This window comes from Oncorhynchus gorbuscha, linkage group LG13, assembly GCF_021184085.1.
Source record: "Oncorhynchus gorbuscha isolate QuinsamMale2020 ecotype Even-year linkage group LG13, OgorEven_v1.0, whole genome shotgun sequence".
In the NCBI taxonomy this organism is placed as follows: domain Eukaryota; kingdom Metazoa; phylum Chordata; class Actinopteri; order Salmoniformes; family Salmonidae; genus Oncorhynchus; species Oncorhynchus gorbuscha.
In genome coordinates, this window is record NC_060185.1 from 79,855,359 (window position 1) to 79,883,030 (window position 27,672).

Below are 27,672 nucleotides of genomic sequence, written 5' to 3' on the forward strand. Positions count from 1 at the left end.
TAATGATTCCCTGATCTAGCCACGGTTAAGGAGATAGACAGGTAAACATAGGTATGATAGCTGAGAGAGAGAGAGAGAAGCACCGTTTGGAGTAAAACACCACGGTGTCCGGCCAGTGATTGACACCAGAAAGGATGGCCTTCATAGAAGTTACAATCGCCTCCTTTTTTCTCCTCACATGCCCCTCGGCTAAGTTTTATGAACAATTTTATGGGGCTGGAATGTGGATTTGAAATGGTACGCTATTTTTTTATGATGGCTGAGGCCTTGGGCTCGATTCCCCTCAGTACCAACGAGGTTAAGCCCGAGCTAATGATATGCCACGTTAAATCTCTTTCACATAATCAGAAGTTTCAAGGCTAAACTTAATGAAACTCCGTTTTGATTATTATTATGTTTTTGCTGACTGTGATGCCATATCATTGAAGACGTTTACAGTAAGACAGATGCATGCTTGGATTAGACAAAGACTAGTTGTTTGTATAACATGGTGCAGCATGAATATAACAGCTTTCTATCTTGTACAGACTTTTAATTTCTTAATCTACAGTACATTTTTCATCATATGCTTGCAGACTGGAAAATAGGACATACATTTTTAGAAGTCAAATTGAAAAACAGTTGGGGGAAAAAAATGTCAAATGTATATTCCTGTGGTACATTCTTATGTGAGACACACATTTACATCCTCGGGATCTCTTCTTCGGTTTGTTGTCCAGTAGAAATAGATCAATAGTTTCCTGGTTCCATGCTTCAGTCCATGCCTCTCCTCTGTATCCCCTTATTCCCCATCTCCCGCTCAGTGGTACCTCCCCTATTATGGAATTTGTTTATTAACAATATGTTTGCCACGAGAGGATGGTCAAGAGAAAGAGCTGAGCGGCTGGTTTTGAGTTGCAGCTGATGTTGATGACTCTCTAATGCATTCCAAGCGGATTGTTGACATGGCTGAATTCTGCTCAGGGATACACACACACACACACACCACCCTTACCTTGAAAGTATTGGTTCCTTCCACAGGAATGAGGCCAGGACAGAAACTTCAGAGAGAGAAAGTGTATGCCAACAACAACATATGGTTTGATTGTGGAAGGTGCAATTTTCAGCACATCTGTCTGTGTTTTGTGCTTCATGTGGGTTTACAGTACATGTATGTGTGTATACTCTTCTGCAGTATCGGAGTACATTAAATACATGTATTATGTTGTCTGCCCTTGTCCTTCATGTCATCCTTGCATCTGAAGTCAACCGACCATTTAATAAGACGAAAGGAAAAAATACTATTGCAAAACGAGTCCCCAAAAAATAAGAATAGCACATCCCCAGGCTTGTATGTGTGAATAACAGCGGGGTAAATCCCTCATTCTCTTTTTCATGAAAACAAGTCTGAATGTGGCGACTCGGGCCTGGGGGCCTGTCATGAGGAGGCACAGAGTCTGACAGAGCACTGGGCTCTCTGTTACCCTCAGTTAAACAACTACAATAGAAAGTGTTCTCTCTTTCTCTCTCTATACTACTTGCGCTCTAAAAAAATAAATTGTATTCATTTACCATGTGGAGATAGAGCAGATCGCCTTCAAGTGATTGGAGAGGAGTGTCATAATGAGGGGAAGGAGAAGACAGAGCACAGCTATCGTTTATCTAAAAAAAAAGAGACTTGCAGAAATGGCCACAATTACGGTGCTGCTCTGTCTAGGCCTAATCTCATTGTGTCGCTGTCAGGGACATGGGGAAATGGAGAAACTGCTGGAGTACCTGGCTCTACACCTCGGCAGATGGAATGTTCTTTAAACACGTGAAACTGCTGGAGTACCTGGCTCTACACCTCGGCAGATGGAATGTTCTTTAAACACGTGAAACTGCTGGAGTACCTGGCTCTACACCTCGGCAGATGGAATGTTCTTTAAACACGTGAAACTGCTGGAGTACCTGGCTCTACACCTCGGCAGATGGAATGTTCTTTAAACACGTGAAACTGCTGGAGTACCTGGCTCTACACCTCGGCAGATGGAATGTTCTTTAAACACGTGAAACTGCTGGAGTACCTGGCTCTACACCTCGGCAGATGGAATGTTCTTTAAACACTTGAAACTGCTGGAGTACCTGGCTCTACACCTCGGCAGATGGAATGTTCTTTAAACACGTGAAACTGCTGGAGTACCTGGCTCTACACCTCGGCAGATGGAATGTTCTTTAAACACGTGAAACTGCTGGAGTACCTGGCTCTACACCTCGGCAGATGGAATGTTCTTTAAACACGTGAAACTGCTGGAGTACCTGGCTCTACACCTCGGCAGATGGAATGTTTTTTAAACACGTGAAACTGCTGGAGTACCTGGCTCTACACCTCGGCAGATGGAATGTTCTTTAAACACGTGAAACTGCTGGAGTACCTGGCTCTACACCTCGGCAGATGGAATGTTCTTTAAACACGTGAAACTGCTGGAGTACCTGGCTCTACACCTCGGCAGATGGAATGTTCTTTAAACACGTGAAACTGCTGGAGTACCTGGCTCTACACCTCGGCAGATGGAATGTTCTTTAAACACGTGAAACTGCTGGAGTACCTGGCTCTACACCTCGGCAGATGGAATGTTCTTTAAACACGTGAAACTGCTGGAGTACCTGGCTCTACACCTCGGCAGATGGAATGTTCTTTAAACACGTGAAACTGCTGGAGTACCTGGCTCTACACCTCGGCAGATGGAATGTTTTTTAAACACGTGAAACTGCTGGAGTACCTGGCTCTACACCTCGGCAGATGGAATGTTCTTTAAACACGTGAAACTGCTGGAGTACCTGGCTCTACACCTCGGCAGATGGAATGTTCTTTAAACACGTGAATAGATGTGATGCAAAGAAGCATAACCATCACAATAATGATTCTAAATTATATTTCTAAATGATAAATTCTAAATGATACTTGGCTCTGTCATAACTTCACATGGTCTCTCCTATCATTGCTATGCAGACGACACACAATTAATCTTCTCCTTTCCCCCTTCTGATGACCAGGTGGCGAATCGCATCTCTGCATGTCTGGCAGACATATCAGTGTGGATGACTGATCACCACCTCAAGCTGAACTTCGGCAAGACGGAGCTGCTCTTCCTCCCGGGGAAGGACTGCCCGTTCCATGATCTCGCCATCACGGTTGACAACTCCATTGTGTCCTCCTCCCAGAGCGCTAAGAACCTTGGCGTGATCCTGGACAACACCCTGTCGTTCTCAACTAACATCAAGGCGGTGGCCCGTTCCTGTAGGTTCATGCTCTACAACATCCGCAGATTACGACCCTGCCTCACACAGGAAGCGGCGCAGGTCCTAATCCAGGCACTTGTCATCTCCCGTCTGGATTACTGCAACTCGCTGTTGGCTGGGCTCCCTGCCTGTGCCATTAAACCCCTACAACTCATCCAGAACGCCGCAGCCCGTCTAGTGTTCAACCTTCCCAAGTTCTCTCACGTCACCCCGCTCCTCCGCTCTCTCCACTGGCTTCCAGTTGAAGCTCGCATCCGCTACAAGACCATGGTGCTTGCCTACGGAGCTGTGAGGGGAACGGCACCTCAGTACCTCCAGGCTCTGATCAGGCCCTACACCCAAATAAGGGCACTGCGTTCATCCACCTCTGGCCTGCTCGTCTCCCTACCACTGAGGAAGTACAGTTCCCGCTCAGCCCAGTCAAAACTGTTCGCTGCTCTGGCTCCCCAATGGTGGAACAAACTCCCTCACGACGCCAGGACAGCGGAGTCAATCACCACCTTCCGGAGACACCTGAAACCCCACCTCTTTAAGGAATACTTAGGATAGGATAAAGTAATCCTTCTCACCCCCTCCCCCCTTAAAATATTTAGATGCACTATTGTAAAGTGGCTGTTCCACTGGATGTCATAAGGTGAATGCACCAATTTGTAAGTCGCTCTGGATAAGAGCGTCTGCTAAATGACTTAAATGTAAATGTAAATGTAAATATTGTGGCAATCCCCTATTTTGTAATTCATTTGGCGTAAAGCTGTTTATTATGGGGGCTTATTTACAGTCAGTGTTATCAGAACAACATAAATAAACTAAATTACTCTTTTCAGACACCTAATTATAGACCTAGTAACTGCTGTCGGTCCAGACTATTCATTCCGGTTACAAAAACCTCCACAGCATGCATGTATTGCTAATGTATTGCTAATGTATTGCTAATACTGTTTCAAAAATGTGCAATAGACTCCAAGTCTCCAACCCTTAGGCTGCCTAACTCAATCTTTGGAAGCCTATTGATCTTCAAGACAGGAAATTAGATGGAAACCACCCCAAAATACAAATTGACAAATTGGCGGTGTTGCTGCTCAACGACGTACTTTCAACTGAACGTTTTTACTCCTGCATAATGAATTGCGCTGTATTGTATTGTTTATGGGCTGAAAACATTTACTGTAACTTTGACCGCCATCGATGAACCAATGAGGCGGAAAGCACATAACATGAAAGAAAGATGGGGGGGAAAGTCGGGTATGTGCAGTATTGGAACATATGGGGGTTGGGAGGAAGGAAATCCCTTTCCGATACTATGAAGGGAGGCACACCATTTGCCAACTCGTGGAGGAGCGCGTGGAGGAGCGAGGCTTTAAGCAGAGCACAAAATAAAGAACATAAGTTATTAACCCGATATGGGGTCTGCCATTAGAACAGCATGCATAAGTGATCAAGTCACTGCTGACATGTTTAAACAATAAGTTCACATTGAGCCTCGACATCCCTTTGACCTTAGGGAGCCCAGCGGGGAGTTCCGCTCCTACCGACTACCATAGAGTCTATATCCTGCTGACTACCATAGAGTCTATATCCTGCCGACTACCAGAGTCTATATCCTGCTGACTACCATAGAGTCTATATCCTGCCGACTACCATAGAGTCTATATCCTGCTGACTACCATAGAGTCTATATTCTGCTGACTACCATAGAGTATATATCCTGCTGACTACCATAGAGTCTATATCCTGCTGACTACCATAGAGTCTATATTCTGCTGACTACCATAGAGTCTATATCCTGCTGACTACCATAGAGTCTATATCCTGCTGACTACCATAGTCTATATCCTGCTGACTACCATAGAGTCTATATCCTGCTGACTACCATAGAGTCTATATCCTGCTGACTACCAGAGTCTATTCAGCTGACTACCAGAGTCTATATTCTGCTGACTACCATAGAGTCTATTCAGCTGACTACCAGTCTATATCCTGTTGACTACCATATAGTCTATATCATGCTGACTACCATAGAGTCTATATCCTGCTGACTACCACAGAGTCTATATCCTGCTGACTACCATAGTCTTTTCAGCTCACTACCAGAGTCTATATCCTGCTGACTACCATAGAGTATATATCCTGCTGACTACCATAGAGTCTATATCCTGCTTATTACCAGAGTCTTTATCCTGCTGACTACCATATAGTCTATATCCTGCTGACTACCAGAGTCTTTATCCTGCTGACTAACATAGTCTATTCAGCTGACTACCAGAGTCTATATCATGCTGACTACCATAGACTCTATGTCCTGCTGACTACCATAGTCTATATTGTGCTGACTACCATAGGTTCTTTATCATGCTGACTACCATAGAGTCTATATCCTGCTGCCTACCAGTCTTTATCCTGCTGACTACCATAGAGTCTATATCCTGCTGACTACCAGTCTTTATCCTGCTGACTACCATAGAGTCTATATCCTGCTGACTACTAGAGTCTTTATCCTGCTGACTACCATATAGTCTATATCCTGCTGACTACCAGAGTCTTTATCCTGCTGACTACCAGTCTTTATCCTGCTGACTACCATATAGTCTATATCCTGCTGACTACCAGAGTCTTTATCCTGCTGACTACCATATAGTCTATATCCTGCTGACTACCATATAGTCTATATCCTGCTGACTACCATATAGTCTATATCCTGCTGACTACCAGAGTCTTTATCTTGCTGACTACCATATAGTCTATATCCTGCTGACTACCAGAGTCTTTATCCTGCTGACTACCAGTCTTTATCCTGCTGACTACCATATAGTCTATATCCTGCTGACTACCAGAGTCTTTATCCTGCTGACTACCAGTCTTTATCCTGCTGACTACCATATAGTCTATATCCTGCTGACTACCAGAGTCTTTATCCTGCTGACTACCATATAGTCTATATCCTGCTGACTACCATATAGTCTATATCCTGCTGACTACCAGAGTCTTTATCCTGCTGACTACCAGTCTTTATCCTGCTGACTACCATATAGTCTATATCCTGCTGACTACCAGAGTCTTTATCCTGCTGACTACCATAGTCTATTCAGCTGACTACCAGAGTCTATATCCTGCTGACTACCATAGACTCTATGTCCTGCTGACTACCATAGTCTATATTGTGCTGACTACCATAGGTTCTTTATCATGCTGACTACCATATAGTCTATATCCTGCTGACTACCAGAGTCTTTATCCTGCTGACTACCATAGTCTATTCAGCTGACTACCAGAGTCTATATCCTGCTGACTACCATAGACTCTATGTCCTGCTGACTACCATAGTCTATATTGTGCTGACTACCATAGGTTCTTTATCATGCTGACTACCATATAGTCTATATCCTGCTGACTACCAGTCTTTATCCTGCTGACTACCATAGAGTCTATATCCTGCTGACTACCAGAGTCTTTATTCTGCTGACTACCATAGAGTCTATATTCTGCTGACTACAATAGAGTCTATATCCTGCTTACTACGATAGAGTCTATATCCTGCTGACTACCATAGAGTCTATATCCTGCTGACTACCATAGAGTCTATATTCTGCTGACTACCATAGAGTCTATATCCTGCTGACTACCATAGAGTCTATATCCTGCTGACTACCATAGAGTCTATATTCTGCTGACTACCATAGAGTCTATATCCTGCTGACTACCATAGAGTATATATCCTGCAGACTACCATAGAGTCTATATCCTGCTGACTACCATAGTCTATATCCTGCTGACTACCATAGAGTCTATATCCTGCTGACTACCATAGAGTATATATCCTGCTGACTACCAGAGTCTATTCAGCTGACTACCAGAGTCTATATTCTGCTGACTACCATAGAGTCTATTCAGCTGACTACCAGTCTATATCCTGTTGACTACCATATAGTCTATATCATGCTGACTACCATAGAGTCTATATCCTGCTGACTACCACAGAGTCTATATCCTGCTGACTACCATAGTCTTTTCAGCTCACTACCAGAGTCTATATCCTGCTGACTACCATAGAGTATATATCCTGCTGACTACCATAGAGTCTATATCCTGCTTATTACCAGAGTCTTTATCCTGCTGACTACCATATAGTCTATATCCTGCTGACTACCAGAGTCTTTATCCTGCTGACTACCATAGTCTATTCAGCTGACTACCAGAGTCTATATCATGCTGACTACCATAGACTCTATGTCCTGCTGACTACCATAGTCTATATTGTGCTGACTACCATAGAGTCTATATCCTGCTGCCTACCAGTCTTTATCCTGCTGACTACCATAGAGTCTATATCCTGCTGACTACCAGTCTTTATCCTGCTGACTACCATAGAGTCTATATCCTGCTGACTACCAGAGTCTTTATCCTGCTGACTACCATATAGTCTATATCCTGCTGACTACCATATAGTCTATATCCTGCTGACTACCATATAGTCTATATCCTGCTGACTACCAGAGTCTTTATCCTGCTGACTACCATAGAGTCTATATCCTGCTTATTACCAGAGTCTATATCCTGCTGACTACCAGAGTCTTTATCCTGCTGACTACCATAGTCTATTCAGCTGACTACCAGAGTCTATATCATGCTGACTACCATAGACTCTATGTCCTGCTGACTACCATAGTCTATATTGTGCTGACTACCATAGGTTCTTTATCATGCTGACTACCATAGAGTCTATATCCTGCTGCCTACCAGTCTTTATCCTGCTGACTACCATAGAGTCTATATCCTGCTGACTACCAGTCTTTATCCTGCTGACTACCATAGAGTCTATATCCTGCTGACTACCAGAGTCTTTATCCTGCTGACTACCATATAGTCTATATCCTGCTGACTACCAGAGTCTTTATCCTGCTGACTACCAGTCTTTATCCTGCTGACTACCATATAGTCTATATCCTGCTGACTACCAGAGTCTTTATCCTGCTGACTACCAGTCTTTATCCTGCTGACTACCATATAGTCTATATCCTGCTGACTACCAGAGTCTTTATCCTGCTGACTACCAGTCTTTATCCTGCTGACTACCATATAGTCTATATCCTGCTGACTACCAGAGTCTTTATCCTGCTGACTACCATATAGTCTATATCCTGCTGACTACCATATAGTCTATATCCTGCTGACTACCAGAGTCTTTATCCTGCTGACTACCAGTCTTTATCCTGCTGACTACCATATAGTCTATATCCTGCTGACTACCAGAGTCTTTATCCTGCTGACTACCAGTCTTTATCCTGCTGACTACCATATAGTCTATATCCTGCTGACTACCAGAGTCTTTATCCTGCTGACTACCATATAGTCTATATCCTGCTGACTACCAGAGTCTTTATCCTGCTGACTACCATAGTCTATTCAGCTGACTACCAGAGTCTATATCCTGCTGACTACCATAGACTCTATGTCCTGCTGACTACCATAGTCTATATTGTGCTGACTACCATAGGTTCTTTATCATGCTGACTACCATATAGTCTATATCCTGCTGACTACCAGTCTTTATCCTGCTGACTACCATAGAGTCTATATCCTGCTGACTACCAGAGTCTTTATTCTGCTGACTACCATATAGTATATATCCTGCTGAGTAGCAGAGTCTACAGTATATCCTGCTTACTACCATAGAGTCTATATCCTGCTGACACTCTTCCTCACTTCCATCTCTCTACCGCCTGGCCCATATCTGGCTATTATTAGTCCTATACCATTACTCCGTCGCTTGAGTTTGACTTCTTTAATGGATTTTTATACAAAGGGACTTCAGCTTTAATTGGTTTAAAGCCAAGCAAGGCATCCCATGCAGTTCATGTGTCACCTTGGATCAGTCCGTAGCGTGGGGGGCTAACAGGCTGACAACATGCTCTGACTTCACGCCGCTTAGCACCACTGATTGCTCGGACACCCCATGGTGTTCCCAGACCAGGGAAACAGTGACTGTCTTCTGGTTTATTCATGTAGGAAGAGGAAGTAGGGAGGTTCCGATTGCTTCCTGTCATGCAAGGGGCTGAAGAAACGTGGCCTCATAAAACAGAGAGAGTACCTCTTGGGTACCTGTCTGCCACCCAATGCACGTTATTTGTTTCATTTCTCATATGTGGCGAGATCACCGTCATAATTATGAAAGACGTGCTGGATGAACATGAAGAGTATGGGAAAAAGTGGATATTGTTCTAATGTATGGTTATGGTATTCTCCAAGAGGGGAAATACTGTAGTTTAGGCATACTTACTGTACCTTGCATTCCATCTGGATGGGTTCATTCAAATGAAAGATCTATGTCAAATCGAAAGATAATACGACCCAGCCGGAGGCCAACTCCACTGGAACAGAAAACCTCATCCCAGTTAGAACCCCCAAAATTGTACTGGATAATTATAATGCTGATCCTGAATCTGTTGGAAATGGTTCAAAGTATGATGTAAAGTATCACTAGTCTAGATGTAATCATCCCCCTGCCTTTGTGAGCTAATAAACACCCCTATCCAACCATTCTAGATTCTCCTCACATCTGTTCCACAGCTGCCGCAGAAAACTACGGACTAATGTGTATGTGATCAATGGTAGAACAACTGGCACTGCCTGGCAGAGTTTGGGGTGCTGGACTGGAGCAAGAAAGAGTGCCAGCTGGTCAGAGCCATTACATTACTGTAAAAAACATGTGACACACTTAAAGCAAGCGATAAAACCCTTTTTTTCTGAGTGCAGGTCATGATATCCTTCATCATATCCAACATCATGCTGGTGTCATGTGCAGTAAACAATCATATCATTGCTAATTAGAAATAATACTAATTATTGTAAAAAACCTTCTGGTTTGGGTACATTCTCTCTGGAGGCACTGATGGAAGGCCTTGATGGAAGGTACTGATGGAAAGTACTGATGGAAGGTACTTGATGATAGGTACTACCAATTGGCTATAGTGGCTAACGCCACTGCCACGAAGCTAGCACCAGTTAGCCGTGAGCCAGGAGCATCTCCCGGCCAGCAAACTAAATTCTACAATACCTCTTTCACCATCTGGCTTGGATTCTCTGTCGACACGGCGCCCCGCCGCACCACCACGACTGGTCTGCCAACGAATACTCCAACCGCTGTGCCTTCAACCGGCCTCCGTCAGAGGGCTACTAACTTTAAACGCCTTGTCGCCTGCTAGCGTAGTGGCGGGTTCCCTGTTCCATCTACTGCTTCCCCCTGAACACTATGATCACTTGGCTACATAGCTCCATTCTGTTTATTTATTTTTTATCTGTCGGCCCCAGCCGCAAACTCAGGCTCTGTGTGTAGTTAATCTGACCCTCTCTGCCTAGTCATCAACATTTTACCTGCTGTAGTTGTGTTAGCTGATTAGCTGTTGTTGTCTCACCTGTTGTTTTAGCTAGCTCTCCCAATCAACACTTGCGATTACTTTACTGTATACTTGCTGTATGTCTCTCTCAAATGTCAATATGCCTTGTATACTGTTGTTCAGGTTAGTTATCATTGTTTTAGTTTACAATGGAGCCCCTAGTTCTACTCTTCATACCTCTGATACCTCCTTTGTCCCACCTCCCACACATGCGGTGACCTCACCCATTACAACCAGCATGTCCAGAGATACAACCTCTCTTATCATCACCCAGTGCCTGGTCTTACCTCCGCTGTACCCGCACCCTACCATACCCCTGTCTGCGCATTATGCCCTGAATATATTCTACCATGCCCAGAAATCTGCTCCTTTTATTCTTTATCTCCAACGCCCTAGGCGACCAGTTTTGATAGCCTTTAGCCGCACCCTCATACTACTCCTCCTCTGTTCCACGGGTGATGTGGAGGTAAACCCAGGCCCTGCATGTCCCCAGGCACCCTCATTTGTTGACTTCTGTGATCGAAAAAGCCTTGGTTTCATGCATGTCAACATCAGAAGCCTCCTCCCTAAGTTTGTTTTACTCACTGCTTTAGCACACTCTGCCAACACTGATGTCCTTCCCATGTCTGAATCCTGGCTAAGGAAGGCCACCAAAAATTCTGAGATTTCCATACCCAACTATAACATTTTCCGTCAAGATAGAACTGGGAGGAGTTGCAGTCTGCCAAGTAATGTCATACTTTCCAGGTCCATACCCAAACAGTTCGAACTACTAATTAAAAAAATTACTCTCTCCAGAAATAAGTCTCTCACTGTTGCCGCCTGCTACTGACCCCCCTCAGCTCACAGCTGTGCCCTGGACACCATTTGTGAATTGATCACCCCCCATCTAGCTTCAGAGTTTGTTCTGTTAGGTGACCTAAACTGGGATATGCTTAACACCCCGGCAGTCCTACAATCTAAGCTAGATTCCCTCAATCTCACACAAATCATCAAGGGACCCACCAGGTACAACCCTAAATCTGTAAACAAGGGCACCCTCATAGACGTTATCCTGACCAACTGGCCCTACAAATACACCTCCGCTGTCTTCAACCAGGATCTCAGCGATCACGGCCTGTATTCATTCTGTATACTTCTGGCCCTTCCTTGGACTTTGTGCTATCTAACCTCCAAACGAGCTTCAATGCCATACAACACTCCTTCCGTGGCCTCAAACTGCTCTTAAACGCTAGTAAAACCAAATGCATGCTTTTCAACCGTTCGCTGCCTGCACCCGCAGGCCCGACTAGCATCACCACCCTGGATGGTTCCGACCTATGTAGACATATGTAGATATCTATAAGTACCTAGGTGTCTGGCTAGACTGTAACCTCTCCTTCCAGACTCATATCATACATCTCCAATCTAAAATCAAATCTAGAGTCGGCTTTCTAATCCGCAACAAAGCCTCCTTCACTCAAGCCACCAAACTTACCCTAGTAAAACTGACTATCATACCGATCCTCGACTTCGGCGATGTCATCTACAAAATAGCTTCCGATACTCTACTCAGCAAACTGGATGCAGTTTTCACAGTGCCATCCGTTTTGTTACTAAAGCACCTTATACCACCCACCACTGCATCCTGTATGCTCTAGTCGGCTGGCCCTCGCTACATATTCGTCGCCAGACCCACTGGCTACAAGTCCATGCTAGGTAAAGCTCCACCTTATCTCAGTTCACTGGTCACGATGGCAACACCCACCCGTAGCACTCGCTCCAGCAGGTGTATCTGTAACTGATCATCCCTAAAGCCAACACCTAATTTTGACACCTTTCCTTCCAGTTCTCTGCTGCCTGTGACTGGAATGAATTGCAAAAATTGTTGAAGTTGGAGACTTTTAATCTCCTTCACCAAATTTAAACATCTGCTATCTGAGCAACTAACCGATTGCTGCAGCTGTACATAGTCCATCGGTAAATAGCCCACCCAATTTACCTACCTCACCCCCATACTGTTTTTATTTGTTTACTTTTCTGCTCTTTTGCACACCTGTATCTCTACCTGCACATGACCATCTGATCATTTATCACTCCAGTGTCAATCTGCTAAATTGTAATTATTCACCTACCTCCTCATGCCTTTTGCACACAATGTATATAGACTCTTTTTTCTTTTTTTTCTACTGTATTATTGACTTGTTTATTGTTTACTCCATGTGTAACTCTGTGTTGTTGTCTGTTCACACTGCTCTGATTTATCTTGGCCAGGTCACAGTTGTAAATGAGAACTTGTTCTCAACTAGCCTACCTGGTTAAATAAAGGTGAAATAAAAAATAAAATAAAAATAATGGATGGTAGTGATTTAAGGTATTGATGGAAGATACTACTGTAGATGGTAGGTACTAGAATGAAGGTACTGATGGAAGATACTAGATGTTAGGTACTAGACGGAAGGTACTGATGGAAGATACTGATGGAAGGTACTAGATGGTAGGTACTAGACGGAAGGAACTGATGGAAGGTACTACTGTAGATGATAGGTACTAGACGGAAGGTACTGATGGAAAATACTGAAGGAAGGTACTGATGGAAGGCACTAGATGGTAGGTACTAGACAGAAGGTACTAGACGGAAGGTACTGATGGAAGGTACTTGACGGTAGGTACTAGATGGTAGGTACTTGACGGAAGTTACTGATGGAAAATACTGAAGGAAGGTACTGATGGAAGGCACTAGATGGTAGGTACTGATGGAAGGTAGTGATGGAAGGTAGTGATGGAAGGTACTCAAATCAAATCAAATTTTATTTGTCACATACACATGGTTAGCAGATGTTAATGCGAGTGTAGCGAAATGCTTGTGCTTCTAGTTCCGACAATGCAGTGATAACCAACAAGTAATCTAACTAACAATTCCAAAACTACTGTCTTATACACACAAGTGTAAGGGGATAAAGAATATGTACATAAAGATATATGAATGAGTGATGGTACAGAGCAGCATACAGTAGATGGTATCGAGTACAGTATATACATATGAGATGAGTATGTAAACAAAGTGGCATAGTTAAAGTGGCTAGTGATACATGTATTACATAAGAATGCAGTCGATGATATAGAGTACAGTATATACGTATGCATATGAGATGAATAATGTAGGGTAAGTAACATTATATAAGGTAGCATTGTTTAAAGTGGCTAGTGATATATTTACATCATTTCCCATCAATTCCCATTATTAAAGTGGCTGGAGTTGGGTCAGTGTCAATGACAGTGTGTTGGCAGCAGCCACTCAATGTTAGTGGTGGCTGTTTAACAGTCTGATGGCCTTGAGATAGAAGCTGTTTTTCAGTCTCTCGGTCCCAGCTTTGATGCACCTGTACTGACCTCACCTTCTGGATGATAGCGGGGTGAACAGGCAGTTGCTCGGGTGGTTGATGTCCTTGATGATCTTTATGGCCTTCCTGTAACATCGGGTGGTGTAGGTGTCCTGGAGGGCAGGTAGTTTGCCCCCGGTGATGCGTTGTGCAGACCTCACTACCCTCTGGAGAGCCTTACGGTTGAGGGCGGAGCAGTTGCCGTACCAGGCGGTGATACAGCCCGCCAGGATGCTCTCGATTGTGCATCTGTAGAAGTTTGTGAGTGCTTTTGGTGACAAGCCGAATTTCTTCAGCCTCCTGAGGTTGAAGAGGCGCTGCTGCGCCTTCTTCACGACGCTGTCAGTGTGAGTGGACCAATTTAGTTTGTCTGTGATGTGTATGCCGAGGAACTCAAAACTTGCTACCCTCTCCACTACTGTTCCATCTATGTGGATAGGGGGGTGTTCCCTCTGCTGTTTCCTGAAGTCCACAATCATCTCCTTAGTTTTGTTGACGTTGAGTGTGAGGTTATTTTCCTGACACCACACTACGAGGGCCCTCACCTCCTCCCTGTAGGCCGTCTCGTCATTGTTGGTAATCAAGCCTACCACTGTTGTGTCGTCCGCAAACTTGATGATTGAGTTGGAGGCGTGCGTGGCCACGCAGACGTGGGTGAACAGGGAGTACAGGAGAGGGCTCAGAATGCACCCTTGTGGGGCCCCCGTGTTGAGGATCAGCGGGGAGGAGATGTTGTTGCCTACCCTCACCACCTGGGGGCGGCCCGTCAGGAAGTCCAGTACCCAGTTGCACAGGGCGGGGTCGAGACCCAGGGTCTCGAGCTTGATGACGAGCTTGGAGGGTACTATGGTGTTGAATGCCGAGCTGTAGTCGATGAACAGCATTCTCACATAGGTATTTCTCTTGTCCAGGTGGGTTAGGGCAGTGTGCAGTGTGGTTGAGATTGCATCGTCTGTGGACCTATTTGGGCGGTAAGCAAATTGGAGTGGGTCTAGGGTGACAGTTAGGGTGGAGGTGATATGGTCCTTGACTAGTCTCTCAAAGCACTTCATGATGACGGAAGTGAGTGCTACGGGGCGGTAGTCGTTTAGCTCAATTACCTTAGCTTTCTTGGGAACAGGAACAATGGTGGCCGTCTTGAAGCATGTGGGAACAGCAGACTGGTATAGGGATTGATTGAATATGTCCGTAAACACACCGGCCAGCTGGTCTGCGCATGCTCTGAGGGCGCGGCTGGGGATGCCGTCTGGGCCTGCAGCCTTGCGAGGGTTAACACGTTTAAATGTCTTACTCACCTCGGCTGCAGTGAAGGTGAGACCGCATGTTTTCGTTGCAGGCCGTGTCAGTGGCACTGTATTGTCCTCAAAGCGGGCAAAAAAGTTATTTAGTCTGCCTGGGAGCAAGACATCCTGGTCCATGACTGGGCTGGGTTTCTTCTTGTAGTCCGTGATTGACTGTCGACCCTGCCACATGCCTCTTGTGTCTGAGCCGTTGAATTGAGATTCTACTTTGTCGCTGTACTGACGCTTAGCTTGTTTAATAGCCTTGCGGAGGGAATAGCCGCACTGTTTGTATTCGGTCATGTTGCCAGACACCTTGCCCTGATTAAAAGCAGTGGTTCGCACTTTCAGTTTTACGCGAATGCTGCCATCAATCCATGGTTTCTGGTTAGGGAATGTTTTTATCGTTGCTATGGGAACGACATCTTCAACGCACGTTCTAATGAACTCGCACACCGAATCAGCGTATTCGTCAATATTTTTATCTGACGCAATACGAAACATGTCCCAGTCCACGTGATGGAAGCAGTCTTGGAGTGTGGAATCAGCTTGGTCGGACCAGCGTTGGACAGACCTCAGCGTGGGAGCCTCTTGTTTAAGTTTCTGCCTGTAGGCAGGGATCAACAAAATGGAGTCGTGGTCAGCTTTTCCGAAAGGGGGGCGGGGCAGGGCCTTATATGCGTCGCGGAAGTTAGAGTAACAATGATCCAAGGTTTTACCACCCCTGGTTGCGCAATCGATATGCTGATAAAATTTAGGGAGTCTTCTTTTCAGATTAGCTTTGTTAAAATCCCCAGCTACAATGAATGCAGCCTCCGGATAAATGGTTTCCAGTTTGCAAAGAGTTAAATAAAGTTCGTTCAGAGCCATCGATGTGTCTGCTTGGGGGGGATATATACGGCTGTGATTATAATCGAAGAGAATTCTCTTGGAAGATAATGCGGTCTACATTTGATTGTGAGGAATTCTAAATCAGGTGAACAGAAGGATTTGAGTTCCTGTATGTTTCTTTCATCACACCATGTCTTGTTAGTCATGAGGCATACGCCCCCGCCACTCTTCTTACCAGAAAGATGTTTGTTTCTGTCGGCGCGATGCGTGGAGAAACCCGTTGGCTGCATCGCATCGGATAGCGTCTTCCCAGTAAGCCATGTTTCCGTGAAGCAGAGAACGTTGCAGTCTCTGATGTCCCTCTGGAATGCTACCCTTGCTCGGATTTCATCAAACTTGTTGTCAAGAGACTGGACATTGGCAAGAAGAATGCTGGGGAGTGGTGCGCGATGTGCCCTTGTCCGGAGTCTGACCAGAAGACCGCTACGTTTCCCTCTTTTTCGGAGTCGTTTTTTTGGGTCGCTGCATGCGATCCATTCCGTTGTCCTGTTTGTAAGGCAGAACACAGGATCCGCGTCGCGGAAAACATATTCATGGTCGTACTGATGGTGAGTTGACGCTGATCTTATATTCAGTAGTTCTTCTCGACTTTATGTAATGAAACCTAAGATGACCTGGGGTACTAATGTAAGAAATAACACGTAGAAAAACAAAAAACTGCATAGTTTCCTAGGAACGCGAAGCGAGGAGGCCATCTCTCTCGGCGCCGGAAGTCGAAGATGGTAGGTACTGATGGAAGGTAAAGTACATATATTGGAAGTAGCAGTATACGGTAGGTCTGGCATCCTCCCTTTCTCTGTTTTTATGTCATCCTTTTCTCTCCACCATCCCTGGTAACCTTCAGTATTTCATCAATTATTGAAGGGATTTTCAGGGACTTGAATTCACATTTTGGATAACACTGTGTAGCTTCTGGCCTTTAGTCATGTATTTTCTACTTATGGGATTTGTTTATTCACTCTTAGCAAAAAGGGTTGCAAAAGGGTCATTCAGCTGTCCCCATAGCAGAGCCCTTTTTGATTCCCCTTTGGGTTCTACATGGTACCCAAAAAGGGTTCTACCCCGAACCAAAAAGGTTCTACCTGGAACCAAAAATGGTTATTCAAAGTGTTCTGCTATGGGGAAAGCTGAAGAACCGTTTTGCAAACCTCAAGAAATCACAAGAGCAGAAAGAGTGAAAACTTGAACAAGCCTTAGACATTCAAGCAGTGAACTGCAGTTTAGAAAGTACTCCAGCCCTCAGAATGTGGAAAATGCTGGTATCCTTTGCATATAACGATGCAACTTTTTGGGGGCGATGACACCAAACTGAGTTACTGTAAAGAAAATAGTCATCTTTGCTTGTTAGTGCAGCTAAATCCTCAAAAAGGCAACACTAAGGCCAGCCTTATTAATAAATAGCATAAAAGCTAGCCTCAAAATCAGTTATGTTAAACTGACAGAAGTGTATTTTCCTTCCAAAGGAACTATTTTCCTTCCTCTAAAACTTGCATAGACCAACCAGGAATACTTTGAAATTCAAATCAAAGTGTTTATAGAAGTCTACTACAGCTATTCCATTGACTGACATCACTAAGCTGGAAAGCTGGAGGTCCAAACCGTCCATGAGTCTTAACGAACACCTTTAATGTACACTACAGGATTGACATGGAAATAAACGTTTTTTAACAAACTTGTCTAGTTCTTGTCAGGCTATGAAACTAGTTGATGAAACACACTTGAGCATTCAGGAAATGCATGGAGGGAACTCTAACCAAATTGTGTGAAATTGTTCAAAATCGTTAATCTTTTTTCCCTAGCTGCCTGGCTGAGAATATGTAATTCACCGCTGACATGTTTTTCAGCCCCATCTACTAACCCTGTCCATTTAATAATATTATCTATGGCATAGGCACATTAACTGGTTTTACATTGCTAAACACTCTCTATTCTCTTTTTGCTTTGAGGAAGATATTCTTCTAATGAGGAATCATGAATGAGTGAGAAAGACTGGGGTTTCCATAGTCAACAAGTGGCTAAAGGGAACAAAAGGTGACAGGGAATCTAATTTATGAGCTGATTAAAGTTGGTGGGTAGTGAGTACGTATTACTGTAATGGTATGACAATCAGGTATTCATGACACTGTATCGGTATGACAATCAGGTATTCATGGCACTGTACCGGTCTGACAATCAGGTATTCATGACACTGTACCGGTCTGACAATCAGGTATTCATGACACTGTTTCGGTATGACAATCAGGTATTCATGACACTGTATAAGTATGACAATCAGGTATTCATGACACTATCAGTATGACAATCAGGTATTCATGACACTGTATAAGTATGACAATCAGGTATTCATGACACTGTATAAGTATGACAATCAGGTATTCATGACACTGTATAAGTATGACAATCAGGTATTCATGACACTGTATAAGTATGACAATCAGGTATTCATGACACTGTATAAGTATGACAATCAGGTATTCATGACACTGTATAAGTATGACAATCAGGTATTCATGACACTGTATAAGTATGACAATCAGGTATTCATGACACTGTATAGTATGACAATCAGGTATTCATGACACTGTATAAGTATGACAATCAGGTATTCATGACACTGTATAAGTATGACAATCAGGTATTCATGGTATGACACTGGTACATGACACTGTATAAGTCTGACAATCAGGTATTCATGACACTGTATAAGTATGACAATCAGGTATTCATGACACTGTATAAGTATGACAATCAGGTATTCATGACACTGTATAAGTATGACAATCAGGTATTCATGACACTATCAGTATGACAATCAGGTATTCATGACACTGTATAAGTATGACAATCAGGTATTCATGACACTGTATAAGTATGACAATCAGGTATTCATGACACTATCAGTATGACAATCAGGTATTCATGACACTGTATAAGTATGACAATCAGGTATTCATGACACTGTATAAGTATGACAATCAGGTATTCATGACACTGTATAAGTATGACAATCAGGTATTCATGACACTGTATCAGACTGCAGTATTGGATCCTCTGGGCGAAGAGATGCCCCTTTGCTGTGTATTTTAATTAACTTTTTGGCAAGTAATACCCACAATGGGAATTAGCTCATTTAAGCACCTTACCCTTCCGTCATTTATTAAAAGAACTATCTGGCAATGCACTGATGCGAAACAAACAATTCGCTCCCGCCATCATTATGGCATGCTGCATTATGACTTTATGTAGATTTAAGGCAGAAATAGCTTCTAGCATCATAGAGAGAGAGAGAAATGTTGAATTGAATTATAAGTAAGTTCTTATTTAAACTTACTTTTACTTCACACAGATCACAGACTATTGCTATAGTATAGGGTCTTACTGTACAGGAGGCCTAAGTCTCTCAATGAAATCTGCTCACAGTAGAACAAAATACAGTATGGCTCAGTTGGTAGAGCATGGTGCTTGCAATGCCAAGGGTTGTGGGATTGATGCCTGCTGTATGCACGCATTTCTGTAAACTGCTATGGATAAAAGCGTCTGCTAAATGGAATATATTATTATTATATTACACGTCATAAACAGTACAGCATATGAGAAAATGTGTATTTGCTTCCCAACAGAGCTGCAAAATTGAAACAAATAACATCGTCTTTCTGTCTTGTCTGCCTCCTGTCTTCCACCACCCACAGCCACCCACATTTCCTCGACCTGTTCCCAGTGTGCTCTCTCCGGTTCCCAGTGTGCTGTCTCCGGTTCCCAGTGTGCTGTCTCCGGTTCCCAGTGTGCTGTCTCCGGTTCCCAGTCTGCTCTCTCTTGTTCCCAGTCTGCTGTCTCTTGTTCCCAGTGTGCTGTCTCTTGTTCCCAGTGTGCTGTCTCTTGTTCCCAGTGTGCTGTCTCTTGTTCCCAGTGTGCTGTCTCTTGTTCCCAGTGTGCTCACTCTTGTTCCCAGTGTGCTCTCTCTTGTTCTCAGTGTGCTCTCTCTTGTTCCCAGTGTGCTCTCTCTTGTTCCTAGTGTGCTCTCTCTTGTTCCCAGTGTGCTCTCACTTGTTCCCAGTCTGCTCTCTCTTGTTCCCAGTCTGCTGTCTCTTGTTCCCAGTGTGCTGTCTCTTGTTCCCAGTGTGCTGTCTCTTGTTCCCAGTGTGCTGTCTCTTGTTCCCAGTGTGCTCACTCTTGTTCCCAGTGTGCTCTCTCTTGTTCCCAGTGTGCTGTCTCCTGATCCCAGTGTGCTGTCTCCTGATCCCAGTGTGCTGTCTCTTGTTCCCAGTGTGCTGTCTCCTGATCCCAGTGTGCTGTCTCTTGTTCCCAGTGTGCTGTCTCCTGATCCCAGTGTGCTCTCTTGTTCCCAGTGTGCTGTCTCTTGTTCCCAGTGTGCTGTCTCTTGTTCCCAGTGTGATGTCTCTTGTTCCCAGTGTGCTGTCTCTTGTTCCCAGTGTGCTGTCTCCTGATCCCAGTGTGCTGTCTCTTGTTCCCAGTGTGCTGTCTCCTGATCCCAGTGTGCTGTCTCTTGTTCCCAGTGTGCTGTCCCAGTGTGCCTGTTCCCAGTGTGCTGTTCTCTCTGATCCCAGTGTGCTGTCTCTTGTTCCCAGTGTGCTGTCTCTTGTTCCCAGTGTGCTGTCTCCTGATCCCAGTGTGCTGTCCCAGTGTCTGTGCTGTCTCCTGATCCCAGTGTGCTGTCCCAGTGTGCTGTCTCCTGTCTTGTTCCCAGTGTGCTGTCTCTGTTCCCAGTGTGCTGTCTCTTGTTCCCAGTGTGCTGTCTCTTGTTCCCAGTGTGCTGTCTCTTGTTCCCAGTGTGCTGTCTCTTGTTCCCAGTGTGCTGTCTCTTGTTCCCAGTGTGCTGTCTCTTGTTCCCAGTGTGCTGTCTCCTGATCCCAGTGTGCTGTCTCTTGTTCCCAGTGTGCCCAGTGTGCTGTCTCTGTTCCCAGTGTGCTGTCTCTTGTTCCCAGTGTGCTCTCTCTGTGCTGTCTCCTGATCCCAGTGTTCCCCCAGTGTGCTGTCTCTTGTTCCCAGTGTGCTGTCTCTTGTTCCCAGTGTGCTGTCTCTTGTTCCCAGTGTGCTGTCTCTTGTTCCCAGTCTGCTGTCTCTTGTTCCCAGTGTGCTGTCTCTTGTTCCCGGTGTGCTGTCTCCTGATCCCAGTGTGCTGTCTCCTGATCCCAGTGTGCTTTCTCTTGTTCCCAGTGTGCTGTCTCTTGTTCCCAGTGTGCTGTCTCCTGATCCCAGTGTGCTGTCTCCTGATCCCAGTGTGCTTTCTCTTGTTCCCAGTGTGCTGTCTCTTGTTCCCAGTGTGCTGTCTCTTGTTCCCAGTGTGCTGTCTCTTGTTCCCAGTGTGCTGTCTCTTGTTCCCAGTGTGCTGTCTCTTGTTCCCAGTGTGCTGTCTCTTGTTCCCAGTGTGCTGTCTCTTGTTCCCAGTGTGCTGTGCTGTCTCTCTGAGTGTGCCCAGTGTGCTGTCTCCTGATCCCAGTGTGCTTTCTCTGTGTTCCCCCAGTGTGCTGTCTCCTGATCCCAGTGTGCTTTCTCTTGTTCCCAGTGTGCTGTCTCTTGTTCCCAGTGTGCTGTCTCTTGTTCCCAGTGTGCTGTCTCTTGTTCCCAGTGTGCTGTCTCTTGTTCCCAGTGTGCTGTCTCTTGTTCCCAGTCTGCTGTCTCTTGTTCCCAGTGTGCTATCTCTTGTTCCCAGTGTGCTGTCTCCTGATCCCAGTGTGCTTTCTCTTGTTCCCAGTGTGCTGTCTCTTGTTCCCAGTGTGCTGTCTCTTGTTCCCAGTGTGCTGTCTCTTGTTCCCAGCGTGCTGTCTCCTGATCCCAGTGTGCTGTCTCCTGATCCCAGTGTGCTTTCTCTTGTTCCCAGTGTGCTGTCTCTTGTTCCCAGTGTGCTGTCTCCTGATCCCAGTGTGCTGTCTCCTGATCCCAGTGTGATTTCTCTTGTTCCCAGTGTGCTGTCTCTTGTTCCCAGTGTGCTGTCTCTTGTTCCCAGTGTGCTGTCTCTTGTTCCCAGTGTGCTTTCTCTTGTTCCCAGTGTGCTGTCTCTTGTTCCCAGTGTGCTCTCTCTTGTTCCCAGTGTGCTCTCTCTTGTTCCCAGTGTGCTGTCTCCTGATCCCAGTGTGCTTTCTCGTGTTCCCAGTGTGCTGTCTCTTGTTCCCAGTGTGCTCTCTCTTGTTCCCAGTGTGCTCTCTCTTGTTCCCAGTGTGCCCAGTTGCTCTCTTGTTCCCAGTGTGCTGTCTCTTGTTCCCAGTGTGCTGTCTCTTGTTCCCAGTGTGCTGTCTCTCCCAGTGTGCTGTCTCTTGTTCCCAGTGTGCTGTCTCTTGTGTTCCCCCAGTGTGCTGTCTCTTGTTCCCAGTGTGCTGTCTCTTGTTCCCAGTGTGCTGTCTCCTGTCCCAGTGTGCTGTGTTCCCAGTGTGCTGTCTCCTGATCCCAGTGTGCTGTCTCTTGTTCCCAGTGTGCTGTCTCCTGATCCCAGTGTGCTGTCTCTTGTTCCCAGTGTGCTGTCTCCTGATCCCAGTGTGCTGTCTCTTGTTCCCAGTGTGCTGTCTCTTGTTCCCAGTTCCCAGTGTGCTGTCTCTTGTTCCCAGTCTGTCTCCTGATCCCAGTGTGCTGTCTCTTGTTCCCAGTGTGCTGTCTCCCCAGTGTGCTGTCTCTTGATCCCAGTGTGCTCTCTCTTGTTCCCAGTGTGCTGTCTCTTGTTCCCAGTGTGCTGTGTGCTGTCTCTTGTTCCCAGTGTGTTCCCCAGTGTGCTCTCTCTTGTTCCCAGTGTGCTGTCTCTTGTTCCCAGTGTGCTGTTCCCAGTGTGCTCTCTCTTGTTCCCAGTGTGCTGTCTCTTGTTCCCAGTGTGCTGTCTCTTGTTCCCAGTGTGTGCTGTCTCTTGTTCCCAGTGTGCTGTCTCTTGTTCCCTCTTGTTCCCAGTGTGCTGTCTCTTGTTCCCAGTGTGCTGTCTCTTGTTCCCAGTGTGCTGTCTCCTGATCCCAGTGTGCTGTCTCCTGATCCCAGTGTGCTTTCTCTTGTTCCCAGTGTGCTGTCTCTTGTTCCCAGTGTGCTGTCTCTTGTTCCCAGTGTGCTGTCTCCTGATCCCAGTGTGCTTTCTCTTGTTCCCAGTGTGCTGTCTCTTGTTCCCAGTGTGCTGTCTCTTGTTCCCAGTGTGCTGTCTCTTGTTCCCAGTGTGCTGTCTCTTGTTCCCAGTGTGCTGTCTCTTGTTCCCAGTCTGCTGTCTCTTGTTCCCAGTGTGCTGTCTCTTGTTCCCGGTGTGCTGTCTCCTGATCCCAGTGTGCTGTCTCCTGATCCCAGTGTGCTTTCTTGTTCCCAGTGTGTTCCCAGTGTGCTGTCTCTTGTTCCCAGTGTGCTGTCTCTTGTCCCAGTCTTGTTCCCAGTGTGCTGTCTCTTGTTCCCAGTGTGCTGTCTCTTGTTCCCAGTGTGCTGTCTCTTGTTCCCAGTGTGCTGTCTCTTGTTCCCAGTGTGCTGTCTCTTGTTCCCAGTGTGCTGTCTCTTGTTCCCAGTGTGCTGTCTCCTGATCCCAGTGTGCTTTCTCGTGTTCCCAGTGTGCTGTCTCTTGTTCCCAGTGTGCTCTCTCTTGTTCCCAGTGTGCTCTCTCTTGTTCCCAGTGTGCTGTCTCTTGTTCCCAGTGTGCTGTCTCTTGTTCCCAGTGTGCTGTCTCTTGTTCCCAGTCTGTCTCTTGTTCCCATCCCAGTGTGCTGTCTCCTGTTCCCAGTGTGCTGTTCCCAGTGTGCTGTCTCTTGTTCCCAGTGTGCTGTCTCCTGATCCCAGTGTGCTGTCTCCTGATCCCAGTGTGCTGTCTCTTGTTCCCATGTTCTCTTGTTCCCAGTGTGCTGTCTCTTGTTCCCAGTGTGCTGTCTCCCAGTGTGTTCCCAGTGTGCTGTCTCTTGTTCCCAGTGTGCTGTCTCTCTTGTTCCCAGTGTGCTGTCTCTGTGTGCTCTCTCTTGTTCCCAGTGTGCTGTCTCTTGTTCCCAGTGTGCTGTCTCTGTTCCCAGTGTGCTGTCTCTTGTTCCCAGTGTGCTCCCAGTGTGCTGTCTCTTGTTCCCAGTTGCTCTCTCTTGTTCCCAGTGTGCTGTCTCTTGTTCCCAGTGTGCTGTCTCCCATGTGCTCCCAGTGTGCTTTCTCTTGTTCCCAGTGTGCTGTTCCCAGTGTGCTGTCTCTTCCCAGTTCCCAGTGTGCTCTCTCTTGTTCCCAGTGTGCTGTCTCTTGTTCCCAGTGTGCTGTCTCTTGTTCCCAGTGTGCTGTCTCTTGTTCCCAGTGTGCTGTCTCTTGTTCCCAGTCTGCTGTCTCTTGTTCCCAGTGTGCTGTCTCTTGTTCCCAGTGTGCTGTCTCCCCAGTGTGCTGTCTCCTGATCCCAGTGTGCTGTCTCCTGATCCCAGTGTGCTGTCTCTTGTTCCCAGTGTGCTGTCTCTTGTTCCCAGTGTGCTGTCTCTTGTTCCCAGTGTGCTGTCTCTTGTTCCCAGTGTGCTGTCTCTTGTTCCCAGTGTGCTGTCTCTTGTTCCCAGTGTGCTGTCTCTTGTTCCCAGTGTGCTGTCTCTTGTTCCCAGTGTGCTGTCTCCCAGTGTGCTTGTTCCCAGTGTGCTGTCTCTTGTTCCCAGTGTGCTGTCTCTTGCTCCCAGTGTGCTGTCTCTTGTTCCCAGTGTGCTGTCTCCCAGTGTGCTCCCAGTGTGCTGTCTCTTGTTCCCAGTGTGCTGTCTCTTGTTCCCAGTGTGCTGTCTCCTGTTCCCAGTGTGCTGTCTCCTGATCCCAGTGTGCTTTCTCTTGTTCCCAGTGTGCTGTCTCTTGTTCCCAGTGTGCTGTCTCTCTTGTTCCCAGTGTGCTGTCTCCCAGTGTGTTCTCTTGTTCCCAGTGTGCTGTCTCTTGTTCCCAGTGTGTGCTTTCTCTTGTTCCCAGTGTGCTGTCTCTTGTTCCCAGTGTGCTGTCTCTCCCAGTGTGTTCCCCCAGTGTGCTGTCTCTCCCAGTGTGTTCCCCCAGTGTGCTCTTGTCTCTTGTTCCCAGTGTGCTGTTCCCAGTGTCTGTGTTCCCAGTGTGCTGTCTCTTTCCCAGTTCCCAGTGTGCTCTCTCTTGTTCCCAGTGTGCTGTCTCTTGTTCCCAGTGTGCTGTCTCTTGTTCCCAGTGTGCTGTCTCTCCCAGTTGTTCCCAGTGTGCTGTCTCTTGTTCCCAGTGTGCTGTCTCTTGTTCCCAGTGTGCTCTCTTGTGTGCCCAGTGTGCTGTCTCCCCAGTGTGCTGTCTCCTGTTCCCAGTGTGCTGTCTCTTGTTCCCAGTGTGCTGTCTCTTGTTCCCAGTGTGCTGTCTCTTGTGTCCCTGTGCTTTTCCCAGTGTGCTGTCTCTTGTTCCCAGTGTGCTGTCTCTTGTTCCCAGTGTGCTGTGTTCCCAGTGTGCTGTCCCCAGTGTGCTGTCTCTTGTTCCCAGTCTCTTGTTCCCAGTGTGCTGTCTCTTGTTCCCAGTGTGCTGTCTCTTGTTCCCAGTGTGCTGTCTCTTGTTCCCAGTGTGCTGTCTCTTGTTCCCAGTGTGCTGTCTCTTGTTCCCAGTGTGCTGTCTCTTGTTCCCAGTGTGCTGTCTCTTGTTCCCAGTGTGCTGTCTCCTGATCCCAGTGTGCTGTCTCTGTTCCCAGTGTGCTGTCTCCTGATCCCAGTGTGCTGTCTCTTGTTCCCAGTGTGCTGTCTCTTGTTCCCAGTGTGCTGTCTCTGTTCCCAGTGTGCTGTCTCTTGTTCCCAGTGTGCTCTTGTTCCCAGTGTGCTGTCTCTTGTTCCCAGTGTGCTGTCTGTTGTGCTGTCTCCCCCAGTGTGCTGTCTCTCTTGTTCCCAGTGTGCTGTCTCTTGATCCCAGTGTGCTGTTCCCAGTGTGCTTCTCCAGTGTGCTGTCTCTTGTTCCCAGTGTGCTGTCTCTTGTTCCCAGTGTGCTGTCTCCCAGTGTGCTTTCTCTTGTTCCCAGTGTGCTGTCTCTTGTTCCCAGTGTGCTGTCTCTTGTTCTTGTTCCCAGTGTGCTGTCTCTGTGTGCTCCCAGTGTGCTGTCTCTTGTTCCCAGTGTGCTGTCTCCTGATCCCAGTGTGCTGTCTCCTGATCCCAGTGTGCTGTCTCTTGTTCCCAGTGTGCTGTCTCTTCCCAGTGTGCTGTCTCTTGTTCCCAGTGTGCTGTCTCTGTTCCCAGTGTGCTGTCTCTTGTTCCCAGTGTGCTGTCTCTTGTTCCCAGTGTGCTGTCCCAGTGTGCTTGTTCCCAGTGTGCTGTCTCTTGTTCCCAGTGTGCTGTCTCTTCCCAGTTCCCAGTGTGCTGTCTCTTGTTCCCAGTGTGCTGTCTCTTGTTCCCAAGTGTGCTGTCTCTTGTTCCCAGTGTGCTGTCTCTTGTTCCCAGTGTGCTGTCTCTTGTTCCCAGTGTGCTGTCTCTTGATCCCAGTGTGCTGTCTCCTGATCCCAGTGTGCTTCTCTTGTTCCCAGTGTGTGTGTGTGCTGTCTCTTGTTCCCAGTGTGCTGTCTCCTGATCCCAGTGTGCTGTCTCTTGTTCCCAGTGTGCTGTCTCTTGTTCCCAGTGTGCTGTCTCTTGTTCCCAGTGTGCTGTCTTGTTCCCAGTTGCTTCCCAGTGTGCTGTCTCTTGTTCCCAGTGTGCTGTCTCTTGTTCCCAGTGTGCTGTCTCTTGTTCCCAGTGTGCTGTCTCTTGTCCCAGTGTGCTGTCATCCCAGTGTGCTGTCTCTTGTTCCCAGTGTGCTGTCTCTTGTTCCCAGTGTGCTGTCTCTTGTTCCCAGTGTGCTGTCTCTTGTTCCCAGTGTGCTGTCTCTTGTTCCCAGTGTGCTGTCTCTTGTTCCCAGTGTGCTCTCTCTTGTTCCCAGTGTGCTGTCTCTTGTTCCCAGTGTGCTGTCTCCTGTTCCAAGTGTGCTGTCTCCTGTGCCAATTTGCTCTCCTCAACCTAGGGTGCTGCCTTGACAGCCTTTTAAGTCCTTGAGTCCCAAACTGGCAGTCTCTTTAACCTGTCTGTCTTTATAAGAATAGTTTATTTATAGATGATGGGCAGTTGGGTACAGTGGATTAACAAGTATCCCCGACACTTAGATTGGGAGAAATTACTTTGAGTGTGTGTTTGGCAAGGTCCAGTGTCTTTCTCTTGCCTCCAAAGTGCTGTCCTGTTGGCTGGCGTTATAGTGTGCTGATTACTTTTGACAGGCACTGAGTGACCTTTGTTCTTAAAAGGGAGTCTTGTCTGAGTGACTAACACAGACGGACAGGGCAGTATTGCTTTCTCTGCCTGCCGGCGGTGTGGAGGGACGTTTTATAGTAACCTAAAACAAGGTGATAGTTACAATGTAAGGTGTGGAACTTGGTCAATTATCAATGGAAGCAGATAGGAATCCTTCTTGGAGCCTTCCTGATTTGTAATATAGAAAGCCAAAAGAGTTCTGCCTCATTCAGAATTCTTAGAGAGGATTTAGCATTGTTTTTCCTCAGCGAAGCTGTAGCTGTCACTTAGTGCCTTGGGAGTGTGCATGAGTCTCTGTAGAAATGTGTGCGCCCTATGTCAGTGT

At 46.4% G+C, this 27,672-nt stretch overlaps 1 protein-coding gene across 1 annotated transcript in view; it reads left to right on the forward strand.

Moving 5' to 3' along the window:
* The window catches only part of LOC123992369 (keratin-associated protein 16-1-like), a 35,627-nt gene extending 8,564 nt beyond the window's left edge, over positions 1–27,063 (forward strand). Inside the window, exons 2-22 of the mRNA XM_046293513.1 lie at positions 20,700–20,711; positions 20,793–20,850; positions 21,129–21,172; positions 21,277–21,361; positions 21,644–21,666; positions 21,941–22,002; positions 22,256–22,275; positions 22,361–22,386; positions 23,392–23,453; positions 23,664–23,683; positions 24,250–24,273; positions 24,708–24,738; positions 24,890–24,909; positions 25,075–25,133; positions 25,346–25,402; positions 25,917–25,944; positions 26,059–26,072; positions 26,352–26,363; positions 26,726–26,735; positions 26,820–26,834; positions 27,004–27,063. Of these exons, the coding sequence (XP_046149469.1) occupies positions 20,700–20,711; positions 20,793–20,850; positions 21,129–21,172; positions 21,277–21,361; positions 21,644–21,666; positions 21,941–22,002; positions 22,256–22,275; positions 22,361–22,386; positions 23,392–23,453; positions 23,664–23,683; positions 24,250–24,273; positions 24,708–24,738; positions 24,890–24,909; positions 25,075–25,133; positions 25,346–25,402; positions 25,917–25,944; positions 26,059–26,072; positions 26,352–26,363; positions 26,726–26,735; positions 26,820–26,834; positions 27,004–27,063 (742 nt within the window). The remainder of the gene's footprint in view (positions 1–20,699; positions 20,712–20,792; positions 20,851–21,128; positions 21,173–21,276; positions 21,362–21,643; positions 21,667–21,940; positions 22,003–22,255; positions 22,276–22,360; positions 22,387–23,391; positions 23,454–23,663; positions 23,684–24,249; positions 24,274–24,707; positions 24,739–24,889; positions 24,910–25,074; positions 25,134–25,345; positions 25,403–25,916; positions 25,945–26,058; positions 26,073–26,351; positions 26,364–26,725; positions 26,736–26,819; positions 26,835–27,003) is intronic.
* Positions 27,064–27,672: the final 609 nt, after the last annotated feature.